General features: G+C 46.3%; 1 protein-coding gene across 5 annotated transcripts in view; it reads right to left on the reverse strand.

Moving 5' to 3' along the window:
* LOC118936644 (chromosome transmission fidelity protein 18 homolog) overlaps window positions 1–13,907 on the reverse strand; it is a 57,211-nt gene that overhangs the window by 4,275 nt on the left and 39,029 nt on the right. For all 5 annotated transcript variants that reach the window (XM_036973820.1, XM_036973821.1, XM_036973819.1 and 2 more), the window contains exon 21: window positions 1,990–2,056. In XM_036973820.1, coding sequence (XP_036829715.1) covers window positions 1,990–2,056 — 67 coding nt within the window. The remainder of the gene's footprint in view (window positions 1–1,989; window positions 2,057–13,907) is intronic.

Raw genomic sequence — 13,907 nt, forward strand, 5'->3', positions numbered from 1 at the left:
CTCAGGTCTGGAGAGAGACAGAGATACACATTAACCCTGACCTTTAACCCTATGGTAAAGTGGTTCTCACATCAAACAACATGTTCAGTCCCCTCCTTGTCTGGAGAGAGACAGAGATACACATTAACCCTGACCTTTAACCCTCAGGTCTGGAGAGAGACAGAGATACACATTAACCCTGACCTTTAACCCTCAGGTCTGGAGAGAGACAGAGATACACATTAACCCTGACCTTTAACCCTCAGGTAAAGTGGTTCTCACATCGAACAACATGTTCAGTCCCCTCCTTGTCTGAAGGACAGGTGGATTAACAGGTTCATGTCAAGCCCTGTATGTTTTTCTTCAAAAGTCTCATGGAATGTAGATCTACATTGAACACCGCACATTGGCTGCTACTGTAGGCTGAATGATGTAACAGCTATTTCCGTGTTAAAATATTATGGGATGCATGTTGTTTTTGATGGTAGGCTACTCTAGTAGGCCTAGATTATGATCAAATAACCACAGTAGCCTACTTGGCCACTGTTAAAACTGTAGTGTTCACAGTAAAACTAACTGAAAGCAGGTACAGCCTCAGTGTTTACAGTAAAACTGTAACTGAAAGCAGGTACCGACTCAGTGTTCACAGTAAAACTGTAACTTAGTGGGTAAAGCCTCAGTGTTCACAGTAAAACTGTAACTTAAAGCAGGTACAGCCTCAGTGTTCACAGTAAAACTGTAACTTAGTGGGTACAGCCTCAGTGTTCACAGTAAAACTGTAACTTAGTGGGTACAGCCTCAGTGTTCACAGTAAACTCACGCTGGAAGTTGAACAGAATTTTCACAACGTCAAGTTTGCTCTCAATAGACCTGAAATTTGCTCACTGCCGAGAAAATGTTTGAGGGAACATTGAACACAGTGAGGATACCTGAATCAGAGATGCTACGTTAGTTGTAATGTTACCTGAGTCAGAGATGCTACGTTAGTTGTAATGTTACCTGAGTCAGAGATGCTACGTTAGTTGTAATGTTACCTGAGTCAGAGATGCTACGTTAGATGTAATGTTACCTGAGTCAGAGATGCTACGTTAGTTGTAATGTTACCTGAGTCAGAGATGCTACGTTAGTTGTAATGTTACCTGAGTCAGAGATGCTACGTTAGATGTAATGTTACCTGAGTCAGAGATGCTACGTTAGATGTAATGTTACCTGAGTCAGAGATGCTACGTTAGATGTAATGTTACCTGAATCAGAGATGCTACGTTAGTTGTAATGTTACCTGAGTCAGAGATGCTACGTTAGTTGTAATGTTACCTGAGTCAGAGATGCTACGTTAGATGTAATGTTACCTGAGTCAGAGATGCTACGTTAGTTGTAATGTTACCTGAGTCAGAGATGCTACGTTAGATGTAATGTTACCTGAATCAGAGATGCTACGTTAGTTGTAATGTTACCTGAGTCAGAGATGCTACGTTAGTTGTAATGTTACCTGAGTCAGAGATGCTACATTAGATGTAATGTTACCTGAGTCAGAGATGCTACGTTAGATGTAATGTTACCTGAGTCAGAGATGCTACGTTAGTTGTAATGTTACCTGAATCAGAGATGCTACGTTAGTTGTTATGTTACCTGAGTCAGAGATGCTACGTTAGTTGTAATGTTACCTGAATCAGAGATGCTACGTTAGTTGTAATGTTACCTGAATCAGAGATGCTACGTTAGTTGTAATGTTACCTGAATCAGAGATGCTACGTTAGTTGTAATGTTACCTGAATCAGAGATGCTACATTAGTTGTAATGTTACCTGAATCAGAGATGCTACGTTAGATGTAATGTTACCTGAGTCAGAGATGCTACGTTAGATGTAATGTTACCTGAGTCAGAGATGCTACGTTAGATGTAATGTGACCTGAGTCAGAGATGCTACGTTAGATGTAATGTTACCTGAATCAGAGATGCTACGTTAGTTGTAATGTTACCTGTACATTCTTATGAACACACAGTAGTTACCTGTAGCGGAGACCACCTGTGGTTTCTTCTTGGGGGCGACGGCTCGGCCAAAGAAATCCACCTCCGGCTGCAACACAGACAATTAACCTGGTTTCAGAGTCTAATACACACCGTCTGTCATTAACCTGGTTTCAGTCTAATACACACCATCTGTCATTAACCTGGTTTCAGTCTAATACACACCATCTGTCATTAACCTGGTTTCAGTCTAATACACACCATCTGTCATTAACCTGGTTTCAGTCTAATACACACCATCTGTCGTTAACCTGGTTTCAGCCTAATACACACAATCTGTCATTAACCTGGTTTCAGTCTAATACACACCATCTGTCATTAACCTGGTTCAGTCTAATACACACCATCTGTCATTAACCTGGTTTCAGTCTAATACACACAATCTGTCATTAACCTGGTTTCAGTATAATATACACCATCTGTCATTAACCTGGTTTCAGAGTCTAATAGACACCATCTGTCATTAACCTGGTTTCAGTCTAATATACACCATCTGTCATTAACCTGGTTTCAGTCTAATACACACCATCTGTCATTAACCTGGTTTCAGTCTAATACACACCATCTGCCATTAACCTGGTTTCAGGGTATAATACACACCATCTGTCATTAACCTGGTTTCAGTCTAATACACACCATCTGTCATTAACCTGGTTTCAGGGTATAATACACACCATCTGTCATTAACCTGGTTTCAGTCTAATACACACCATCTGTCATTAACCTGGTTTCAGAGTCTAATACACACAATCTGTCATTAACCTGGTTTCAGTCTAATACACACCATCTGTCATTAACCTGGTTTCAGAGTCTAATACACACCATCTGTCATTAACCTGGTTTCAGTATAATACACACCATCTGTCATTAACCTGGTTTCAGTCTAATACACACCATCTGTCATTAACCTGGATTCAGTCTAATACACACCATCTGTCATTAACCTGGTTTCAGAGTCTAATACACACCATCTGTCATTAACCTGGTTTCAGTATAATACACACCATCTGTCATTAACCTGGTTTCAGTCTAATACACACCATCTGTCATTAACCTGGTTTCAGAGTCTAATACACACCATCTGTCATTAACCTGGTTTCAGTCTAATACACACCATCTGTCATTAACCTGGTTTCAGAGTCTAATACACACCATCTGTCATTAACCTGGTTTCAGTCTATTACACACCATCTGTCATTAACCTGGTTTCAGTCTAATACACACCATCTGTCATTAACCTGGTTTCAGTCTAATACACACCATCTGTCATTAACCTGGTTTCAGTCTAATACACACCATCTGTCTTTAACCTGGTTTCAGAGTCTAATACACACCATCTGTCATTAACCTGGTTTCAGAGTCTAATACACACCATCTGCCATTAACCTGGTTTCAGTCTAATACACACCATCTGTCATTAACCTGGTTTCAGAGTCTAATACACACCATCTGTCATTAACCTGGTTTCAGAGTCTAATACACACCATCTGTCGTTAACCTGGTTTCAGAGCTCCTGGGATCTGGACTCTCTCCATGTTTCTCTCCTTCCCTCTCCCTCGTGATTCTCTCCTTCCCTGAGATTAGCTTTGTCCTCCTCCTCATAGATTTACAATATTAACACCACTACATTCTGTTAAATCCACGAGGAAGTGAACCAGTGCACATTTCAGAAATATTTATTAAATCTTTATCTTTATTTAATCTTTATGGATCTTTATTAATGAAGTGAGAAGTAAGTTAATAACAAATAGATAAGAGCATTGGGGTGAAGGCTAGATGGAGAGATATTGGAGAGGGAGAGAGAGAGAGAGAGATAGATGGAGAGATACTGGAGAGAGGCAGATAGATGGAGAGATACTGGAGAGAGAGAGAGAGGCAGATAGATGGAGAGATACTAGAGAGAGAGAGAGACAGATAGATGGAGAGATACTGGAGAGAGGCAGATAGATGGAGATACTGGAGAGAGAGAGAGAGAGAGAGGCAGATAGATGGAGAGATACTGGAGAGAGAGAGACAGATAGATGGAGAGATACTGGAGAGAGGCAGATAGATGGAGATACTGGAGAGAGAGGCAGATAGATGAGAGATACTGGAGAGAGAGAGGCAGATAGATGGAGAGAGAGACAGATAGATGGAGAGATACTGGAGAGAGAGAGAGACAGATAGATGGAGAGATACTGGAGAGAGAGAGAGAGGCAGATAGATGGAGAGATACTGGAGAGGCAGATAGATGGAGATACTGGAGAGAGAGAGACGGATAGATAGAGAGATACTGGAGAGAGAGCGAGAGAGAGACAGAGAGAGAAACTGGAGAGAGGCAGATAGATGGAGAGATATTGGAGAGAGAGAGAGGCAGATAGATGGAGAGATACTGGAGAGAGAGAGGCAGAAAGATGGAGAGATATTGGAGAGAGAGAGAGATGGAGAGAAACTGGAGAGAGAGAGAGGCAGGTAGATGGAGAGATATTGGAGAGAGATGGAGAGAAACAGAGAGAGAGAGGCAGATAGATGGAGAGACATTGGAGAGAGAGAGCGGCAGATAGATGGAGAGATACTGGAGAGAGAGAGAGACAGATAGATGGAGAGATACTGGAGAGAGAGACAGATAGATGGAGAGATACTGGAGAGAGAGGGAGAGATACTGGAGAGAGAGGCAGATAGACGGAGAGATACTGGAGAGAGGCAGATAGATGGAGAGATACTGAAGAGAGAGAGGCAGATAGATGGACAGATATTGGAGAGAGAGAGAGAGAGAGACAGATAGATGGAGAGATATTGGAGAGAGAGAGCGAGGCAGAGAGATGGAGAGATACTGGAGAGAGAAATGGAGAGAAACTGGAGAGAGAGAGAGAGAAAGAAGTAGATAGATGGAGAGATACTAGAGAGAGAGACAGAGAGAAACTGGAGAGAGAGAGAGAGAAAGAAGTAGATAGATGGAGAGATACTAGAGAGAGAGACAGAGAGAAACTGGAGAGAGAGAGAAAGAGGTACAGAGACAATTACGTAAAACACCAAATATTGTCTGACTGACTATCTGACCGAGTGTCTGTCTGACTGACTAGCTGACTGTCCAAGTGAGTGACTGACTGACTGAGTGACTGATTATATAACTGGCTGAATATCTGGCTGTCTGACTGACTCTCTGACTGAGTGTCTGTCTGACTGACTAGCTAGCTGACTGTCCAAGTGAGTGACTGACTGACTGACTGTCTGAGTGACTGATTATATAACTGGCTGAATATCTGGCTGTCTGACTGACTCTCTGACTGAGTGTCTGTCTGACTGACTAGCTAGCTGACTGTCCAAGTGAGTGACTGATTATCTGAGTGACTGACTGGGTGAGTGACTGATTATCTGAGTGACTGTCTGAGCGAGTGACTGTCTGAGCGAGTGACTGTCTGAGCGAGTGACTGTCTGAGCGGGTGACAGTCTGAGCGGGCGACAGTCTGAGCGGGCGACAGTCTGAGCGGGCGACAGTCTGAGCGGGCGACAGTCTGAGCGGGCGACAGTCTGAGCGGGCGACAGTCTGAGCGGGCGACAGTCTGAGCGGGCGACAGTCTGAGCGGGCGACAGTCTGAGCGGGCGACAGTCTGAGCGGGCGACAGTCTGAGCGGGCGACAGTCTGAGCGGGCGACAGTCTGAGCGGGCGACAGTCTGAGCGGGCGACAGTCTGAGCGGGCGACAGTCTGAGCGGGCGACAGTCTGAGCGGGCGACAGTCTGAGCGGGCGACAGTCTGAGCGGGCGACAGTCTGAGCGGGCGACAGTCTGAGCGGGCGACAGTCTGAGCGGGCGACAGTCTGAGCGGGCGACAGTCTGAGCGGGCAACAGTCTGAGCGGGCGACAGTCTGAGCGGGTGACAGTCTGAGCGGGTGACTGACTGAGTGACTGTCTGAGTGAGTGACTGTCTGAGTGAGTGACTGTCTGAGTGAGTGACTGTCTGAGTGAGTGACTGTCTGAATGATTGTCTGAGTGGGTGACTGTCTGAGTGAGTGAGTGAGTGAGTGACTATCTGAGTGGGTGACAGTCTGAATGAGTGACTGTCTGACTGATATGCTGTACTCACAAAGTGCCTGATAGTAGGAGGGCTGATCTAGGATCCACCCCTGTCCATATAATCAGAGTAGGAGTGCTGAAAGGCTGGTCACATAAAGAGACACGAGACTCCAATGTGCATAACGACCTAACAGACCTACAGGATGATGCAGTCTCTATTGCACTCCACACTGCCCTTTCCCTCCTGGACAAAAGGAATGCCTATGTGAGAATGCTATTCATCGACTACAACTCAGCGTTCAACACCATAGTGTCCTTAAAGCTCATCACTAAGCTAAGGACCCCGGGACTAAACATCTCCCTCTGCAACTGGATCCTGGACTTCCTGACGGCCCGCCCCCAGGTGGTAATGGTAGGTAACAACACATCCGCCACGCTGATCCTCAACACAGGGGCCCCTCAGGGGTGAGTGCTCAGTCCCCTCCTGTACTCCCTGTTCACTCATGACTGCACGGCCAGGCACAACTCCAACACCATCATTAAGTTTGCGGATGACACAACAGTGGTAGGCCTGATCACCGACGACGACAAGACAGCCTATAGGGAGCAGGTCAGGGACCTGGCTGTGTGGTGCCAGAAAAACAACCTCTCCCTCAACGTAACCAAGACCCCGCACACATTGACTCTGTACTGGTACCCCCCCTGTATATAGCCTCCACATTGACTCTGTACTGGTACCCCCGGTATATAGCCTCCACATTGACTCTGTACTGGTACCCCCCCTGTATATAGCCTCCACATTGACTCTGTACTGGTACCCCCCCTGTATATAGCCTCCACATTGACTCTGTACTGGTACCCCCTGTATATAGCCTCCACATTGACTCTGTACCGGTACCCCCTGTATATAGCCTCCACATTGACTCTGTACCGGTACCCCCTGTATATAGCCTCCACATTGACTCTGTACTGGTACCCCCTGTATATAGTCTCCACATTGACTCTGTACTGGTACCCCCTGTATATAGTCTCCACATTGACTCTGTACCGGTACCCCCTGTATATAGCCTCCACATTGACTCTGTACTGGTACCCCCCCTGTATATAGTCTCCACATTGACTCTGTACTGGTACCCCCCCTGTATATAGCCTCCACATTGACTCTGTACCGGTACCACCTGTATATAGCCTCCACATTGACTCTGTACCGGTACCCCCTGTATATAGCCTCCACATTGACTCTGTACCGGTACCCCCTGTATATAGCCTCCACATTGACTCTGTACTGGTACCCCCTGTATATAGTCTCCACATTGACTCTGTACTGGTACCCCCTGTATATAGTCTCCACATTGACTCTGTACCGGTACCCCCTGTATATAGCCTCCACATTGACTCTGTACTGGTACCCCCCCTGTATATAGCCTCCACATTGACTCTGTACTGGTACCCCCTGTATATAGCCTCCACATTGACTCTGTACTGGTACCCCCCCTGTATATAGCCTCCACATTGACTCTGTACTGGTACCCCCTGTATATAGCCTCCACATTGACTCTGTACTGGTACCCCCTGTATATAGCCTCCACATTGACTCTGTACCGGTACCCCCTGTATATAGCCTCCACATTGACTCTGTACTGGTACCCCCTGTATATAGCCTCCACATTGACTCTGTACCGGTACCCCCTGTATATAGCCTCCACATTGACTCTGTACTGGTACCCCCTGTATATAGCCTCCACATTGACTCTGTACTGGTACCCCCTGTATATAGCCTCCACATTGACTCTGTACTGGTACCCCCTGTATATAGCCTCCACATTGACTCTGTACCGGTACTCCCTGTATATAGCCTCCACATTGACTCTGTACCGGTACCCCCTGTATATAGCCTCCACATTGACTCTGTACTGGTACCCCCTGTATATAGCCTCCACATTGACTCTGTACTGGTACCCCCTGTATATAGCCTCCACATTGACTCTGTACTGGTACCCCCTGTATATAGCCTCCACATTGACTCTGTACTGGTACCCCCTGTATATAGCCTCCACATTGACTCTGTACTGGTACCCCCCCTGTATATAGCCTCCACATTGACTCTGTACCGGTACCCCCTGTATATAGCCTCCACATTGACTCTGTACTGGTACCCCCTGTATATAGCCTCCACATTGACTCTGTACTGGTACCCCCTGTATATAGCCTCCACATTGACTCTGTACTGGTACCCCCTGTATATAGCCTCCACATTGACTCTGTACTGGTACCCCCTGTATATAGCCTCCACATTGACTCTGTACCGGTACCCCCTGTATATAGCCTCCACATTGACTCTGTACTGGTACCCCCTGTATATAGTCTCCACATTGACTCTGTACTGGTACCCCCTGTATATAGTCTCCACATTGACTCTGTACCGGTACCCCCTGTATATAGCCTCCACATTGACTCTGTACCGGTACCCCCTGTATATAGCCTCCACATTGACTCTGTACCGGTACCCCCTGTATATAGCCTCCACATTGACTCTGTACTGGTACCCCCTGTATATAGCCTCCACATTGACTCTGTACTGGTACCCCCTGTATATAGCCTCCACATTGACTCTGTACTGGTACCCCCTGTATATAGCCTCCACATTGACTCTGTACCGGTACCCCCTGTATATAGCCTCCACATTGACTCTGTACTGGTACCCCCTGTATATAGTCTCCACATTGACTCTGTACCGGTACCCCCTGTATATAGCCTCCACATTGACTCTGTACCGTAACACCCTGTATATAGCCTCCACACTGACTCTGTACTGGTACCCCCTGTATATAGCCTCCACATTGACTCTGTACCGTAACACCCTGTATATAGCCTCCACATTGACTCTGTACCGGTACACCCTGTATATAGCCTCCACATTGACTCTGTACTGGTACCCCCTGTATATAGCCTCCACATTGACTCTGTACTGGTACACCCTGTATATAGTCTCCACATTGACTCTGTACCGGTACACCCTGTATATAGCCTCCACATTGACTCTGTACCGGTACCCCCTGTATATAGCCTCCACATTGACTCTGTACTGGTACCCCCTGTATATAGCCTCCACATTGACTCTGTACTGGTACACCCTGTATATAGCCTCCACATTGACTCTGTACCGGTACCCCCTGTATATAGCCTCCACATTGACTCTGTACCGGTACCCCCTGTATATAGCCTCCACATTGACTCTGTACCGGTACTCCCTGTATATAGCCTCCACATTGACTCTGTACCGGTACACCCCCTGTATATAGCCTCCACATTGACTCTGTACTGGTACCCCCTGTATATAGCCTCCACATTGACTCTGTACCGGTACCCCCCCTGTATATAGCCTCCACATTGACTCTGTACTGGTACCCCCTGTATATAGCCTCCACATTGACTCTGTACCGGTACCCCCTGTATATAGCCTCCACATTGACTCTGTACTGGTACCCCCTGTATATAGTCTCCACATTGACTCTGTATCGGTACCCCCTGTATATAGCCTCCACATTGACTCTGTACTGGTACCCCCCCTGTATATAGCCTCCACATTGACTCTGTATCGGTACCCCCTGTATATAGCCTCCACATTGACTCTGTACTGGTACCCCCTGTATATAGTCTCCACATTGACTCTGTATCGGTACACCCTGTATATAGCCTCCACATTGACTCTGTACTGGTACCCCCCCTGTATATAGACTCCACATTGACTCTGTATCGGTACCCCCTGTATATAGCCTCCACATTGACTCTGTACTGGTACCCCCTGTATATAGTCTCCACATTGACTCTGTATCGGTACCCCCTGTATATAGCCTCCACATTGACTCTGTACTGGTACCCCCCCTGTATATAGCCTCCACATTGACTCTGTATCGGTACCCCCTGTATATAGCCTCCACATTGACTCTGTACTGGTACCCCCTGTATATAGCCTCCACATTGACTCTGTACCGTAATACCCTGTATATAGCCTCCACATTGACTCTGTACTGGTACCCCCTGTATATAGTCTCCACATTGACTCTGTACTGGTATCCCCTGTATATAGCCTCCACATTGACTCTGTACTGGTACCCCCTGTATATAGCCTCCACATTGACTCTGTACTGGTACCCCCTGTATATAGCCTCCACATTGACTCTGTACTGGTACCCCCCTGTATATAGCCTCCACATTGACTCTGTACCGTAACACCCTGTATATAGCCTCCACATTGACTCTGTACCGGTACACCCTGTATATAGCCTCCACATTGACTCTGTACTGGTACCCCCTGTATATAGCCTCCACATTGACTCTGTACTGGTACACCCTGTATATAGTCTCCACATTGACTCTGTACCGGTACACCCTGTATATAGCCTCCACATTGACTCTGTACCGGTACACCCTGTATATAGCCTCCACATTGACTCTGTACCGGTACCCCCTGTATATAGCCTCCACATTGACTCTGTACTGGTACCCCCTGTATATAGCCTCCACATTGACTCTGTACTGGTACACCCTGTATATAGCCTCCACATTGACTCTGTACCGGTACCCCCTGTATATAGCCTCCACATTGACTCTGTACCGGTACCCCCTGTATATAGCCTCCACATTGACTCTGTACCGGTACACCCTGTATATAGCCTCCACATTGACTCTGTACCGGTACACCCCCTGTATATAGCCTCCACATTGACTCTGTACTGGTACCCCCTGTATATAGCCTCCACATTGACTCTGTACCGGTACCCCCCCTGTATATAGCCTCCACATTGACTCTGTACTGGTACCCCCTGTATATAGCCTCCACATTGACTCTGTACCGGTACCCCCTGTATATAGCCTCCACATTGACTCTGTACTGGTACCCCCTGTATATAGTCTCCACATTGACTCTGTATCGGTACCCCCTGTATATAGCCTCCACATTGACTCTGTACTGGTACCCCCCCTGTATATAGCCTCCACATTGACTCTGTATCGGTACCCCCTGTATATAGCCTCCACATTGACTCTGTACTGGTACCCCCTGTATATAGTCTCCACATTGACTCTGTATCGGTACACCCTGTATATAGCCTCCACATTGACTCTGTACTGGTACCCCCCCTGTATATAGCCTCCACATTGACTCTGTATCGGTACCCCCTGTATATAGCCTCCACATTGACTCTGTACTGGTACCCCCTGTATATAGTCTCCACATTGACTCTGTATCGGTACCCCCTGTATATAGCCTCCACATTGACTCTGTACTGGTACCCCCCCTGTATATAGCCTCCACATTGACTCTGTATCGGTACCCCCTGTATATAGCCTCCACATTGACTCTGTACTGGTACCCCCTGTATATAGCCTCCACATTGACTCTGTACCGTAATACCCTGTATATAGCCTCCACATTGACTCTGTACTGGTACCCCCTGTATATAGTCTCCACATTGACTCTGTACTGGTATCCCCTGTATATAGCCTCCACATTGACTCTGTACTGGTACACCCTGTATATAGCCTCCACATTGACTCTGTACTGGTACCCCCTGTATATAGCCTCCACATTGACTCTGTACTGGTACCCCCTGTATATAGCCTCCACATTGACTCTGTACTGGTACCCCCTGTATATAGCCTCCACATTGACTCTGTACCGGTACCCCCTGTATATAGCCTCCACATTGACTCTGTACTGGTACCCCCCCTGTATATAGCCTCCACATTGACTCTGTACTGGTACCCCCCTGTATATAGCCTCCACATTGACTCTGTACTGGAACCCCCTGTATATAGCCTCCACATTGACTCTGTACTGGTACACCCTGTACATAGCCTCCACATTGACTCTGTACTGGTACCCCCTGTATATAGCCTCCACATTGACTCTGTACTGGTACCCCCTGTATATAGCCTCCACATTGACTCTGTACTGGTACCCCCTGTATATAGCCTCCACATTGACTCTGTACTGGTACCCCCTGTATATAGCCTCCACATTGACTCTGTACTGGTACCCCCTGTATATAGCCTCCACATTGACTCTGTACTGGTACCCCCTGTATATAGCCTCCACATTGACTCTGTACTGGTACTCCCTGTATATAGCCTCCACATTGACTCTGTACTGGTACCCCCTGTATATAGCCTCCACATTGACTCTGTACTGGTACCCCCTGTATATAGCCTCCACATTGACTCTGTACTGGTACCCCCTGTATATAGTCTCCACATTGACTCTGTACCGTAACACCCTGTATATAGCCTCCACATTGACTCTGTACCGTAATACCCTGTATATAGCCTCCACATTGTTATTTTACTGCTGCTCTTTAATTACTTGTTACTTTAATTTCTTATTCTTATGCATATTTTTTGAAACTGCATTGTTGATTAGGGCCTGTAAGTCAGCATTTCACTGAACAGGTTGGGTGGGGTCTGCACACCGGTTGCATTCGGGACATGTGACTAATATAATTAGATTTGATCTAGGATCAGCTCCCCCCTGTCCATATAATCAGAGGAGTGTTGATCTAGGATCAGGTCCATATAATCAGAGGAGGAGTGTTGATCTAGGATCAGGTCCCCCCCTGTCCATATAATCAGAGGAGTGTTGATCTAGGATCAGGTCCATATAATCAGAGGAGGAGTGTTGATCTAGGATCAGGTCCATGTAATCAGAGGAGTGTTGATCTAGGATCAGGTCCATATAATCAGAGGAGGAGTGTTGATCTAGGATCAGGTCCATATAATCAGAGGAGGAGTGTTGATCTAGGATCAGGTCCATGTAATCAGAGGAGGAGTGTTGATCTAGGATCAGGTCCATGTAATCAGAGGAGTGTTGATCTAGGATCAGGTCCATATAATCAGAGGAGGAGTGTTGATCTAGGATCAGGTCCATGTAATCAGAGGAGTGTTGATCTAGGATCAGGTCCATATAATCAGAGGAGGAGTGTTGATCTAGGATCAGGTCCATATAATCAGAGGAGGAGTGTTGATCTAGGATCAGGTCCATATAATCAGAGGAGGAGTGTTGATCTAGGATCAGGTCCATGTAATCAGAGGAGGAGTGTTGATCTAGGATCAGGTCCATATAATCAGAGGAGTGTTGATCTAGGATCAGGTCCATATAATCAAAGGAGGAGTGTTGATCTAGGATCAGGTCCATATAATCAGAGGAGGAGTGTTGATCTAGGATCAGGTCCCCCCTGTCCATATAATCAGAGGAGTGTTGATCTAGGATCAGGTCCATATAATCAGAGGAGTGTTGATCTAGGATCAGGTCCATATAATCAGAGGAGTGTTGATCTAGGATCAGGTCCATATAATCAGAGGAGTGTTGATCTAGGATCAGGTCCATATAATCAGAGGAGTGTTGATCTAGGATCAGGTCCATATAATCAGAGGAGGAGTGTTGATCTAGGATCAGGTCCATATAATCAGAGGAGTGTTGATCTAGGATCAGGTCCATATAATCAGAGGAGTGTTGATCTAGGTTCAGATTCATATAATCAGAGGAGTGTTGATCTAGGATCAGGTCCATATAATCAGAGGAGGAGTGTTGATCTAGGATCAGATTCATATAATCAGAGGAGTGTTGATCTAGGATCAGGTCCATATAATCAGAGGAGGAGTGTTGATCTAGGATCAGGTCCATATAATCAGAGGAGTGTTGATCTAGGTTCAGATTCATATAATCAGAGGAGTGTTGATCTAGGATCAGGTCCATATAATCAGAGGAGGAGTGTTGATCTAGGATCAGGTCCATATAATCAGAGGAGTGTTGATCTAGGATCAGGTCCATATAATCAGAGGAGGAGTGTTGATCTAGGATCAGGTCCCTATAATCAGAGGAGGAGTGTTGATCTAGGATCAGGTCCAT

The sequence above is a fragment of the Oncorhynchus mykiss genome, unplaced genomic scaffold (genome assembly GCF_013265735.2).
Source record: "Oncorhynchus mykiss isolate Arlee unplaced genomic scaffold, USDA_OmykA_1.1 un_scaffold_327, whole genome shotgun sequence".
In the NCBI taxonomy this organism is placed as follows: domain Eukaryota; kingdom Metazoa; phylum Chordata; class Actinopteri; order Salmoniformes; family Salmonidae; genus Oncorhynchus; species Oncorhynchus mykiss.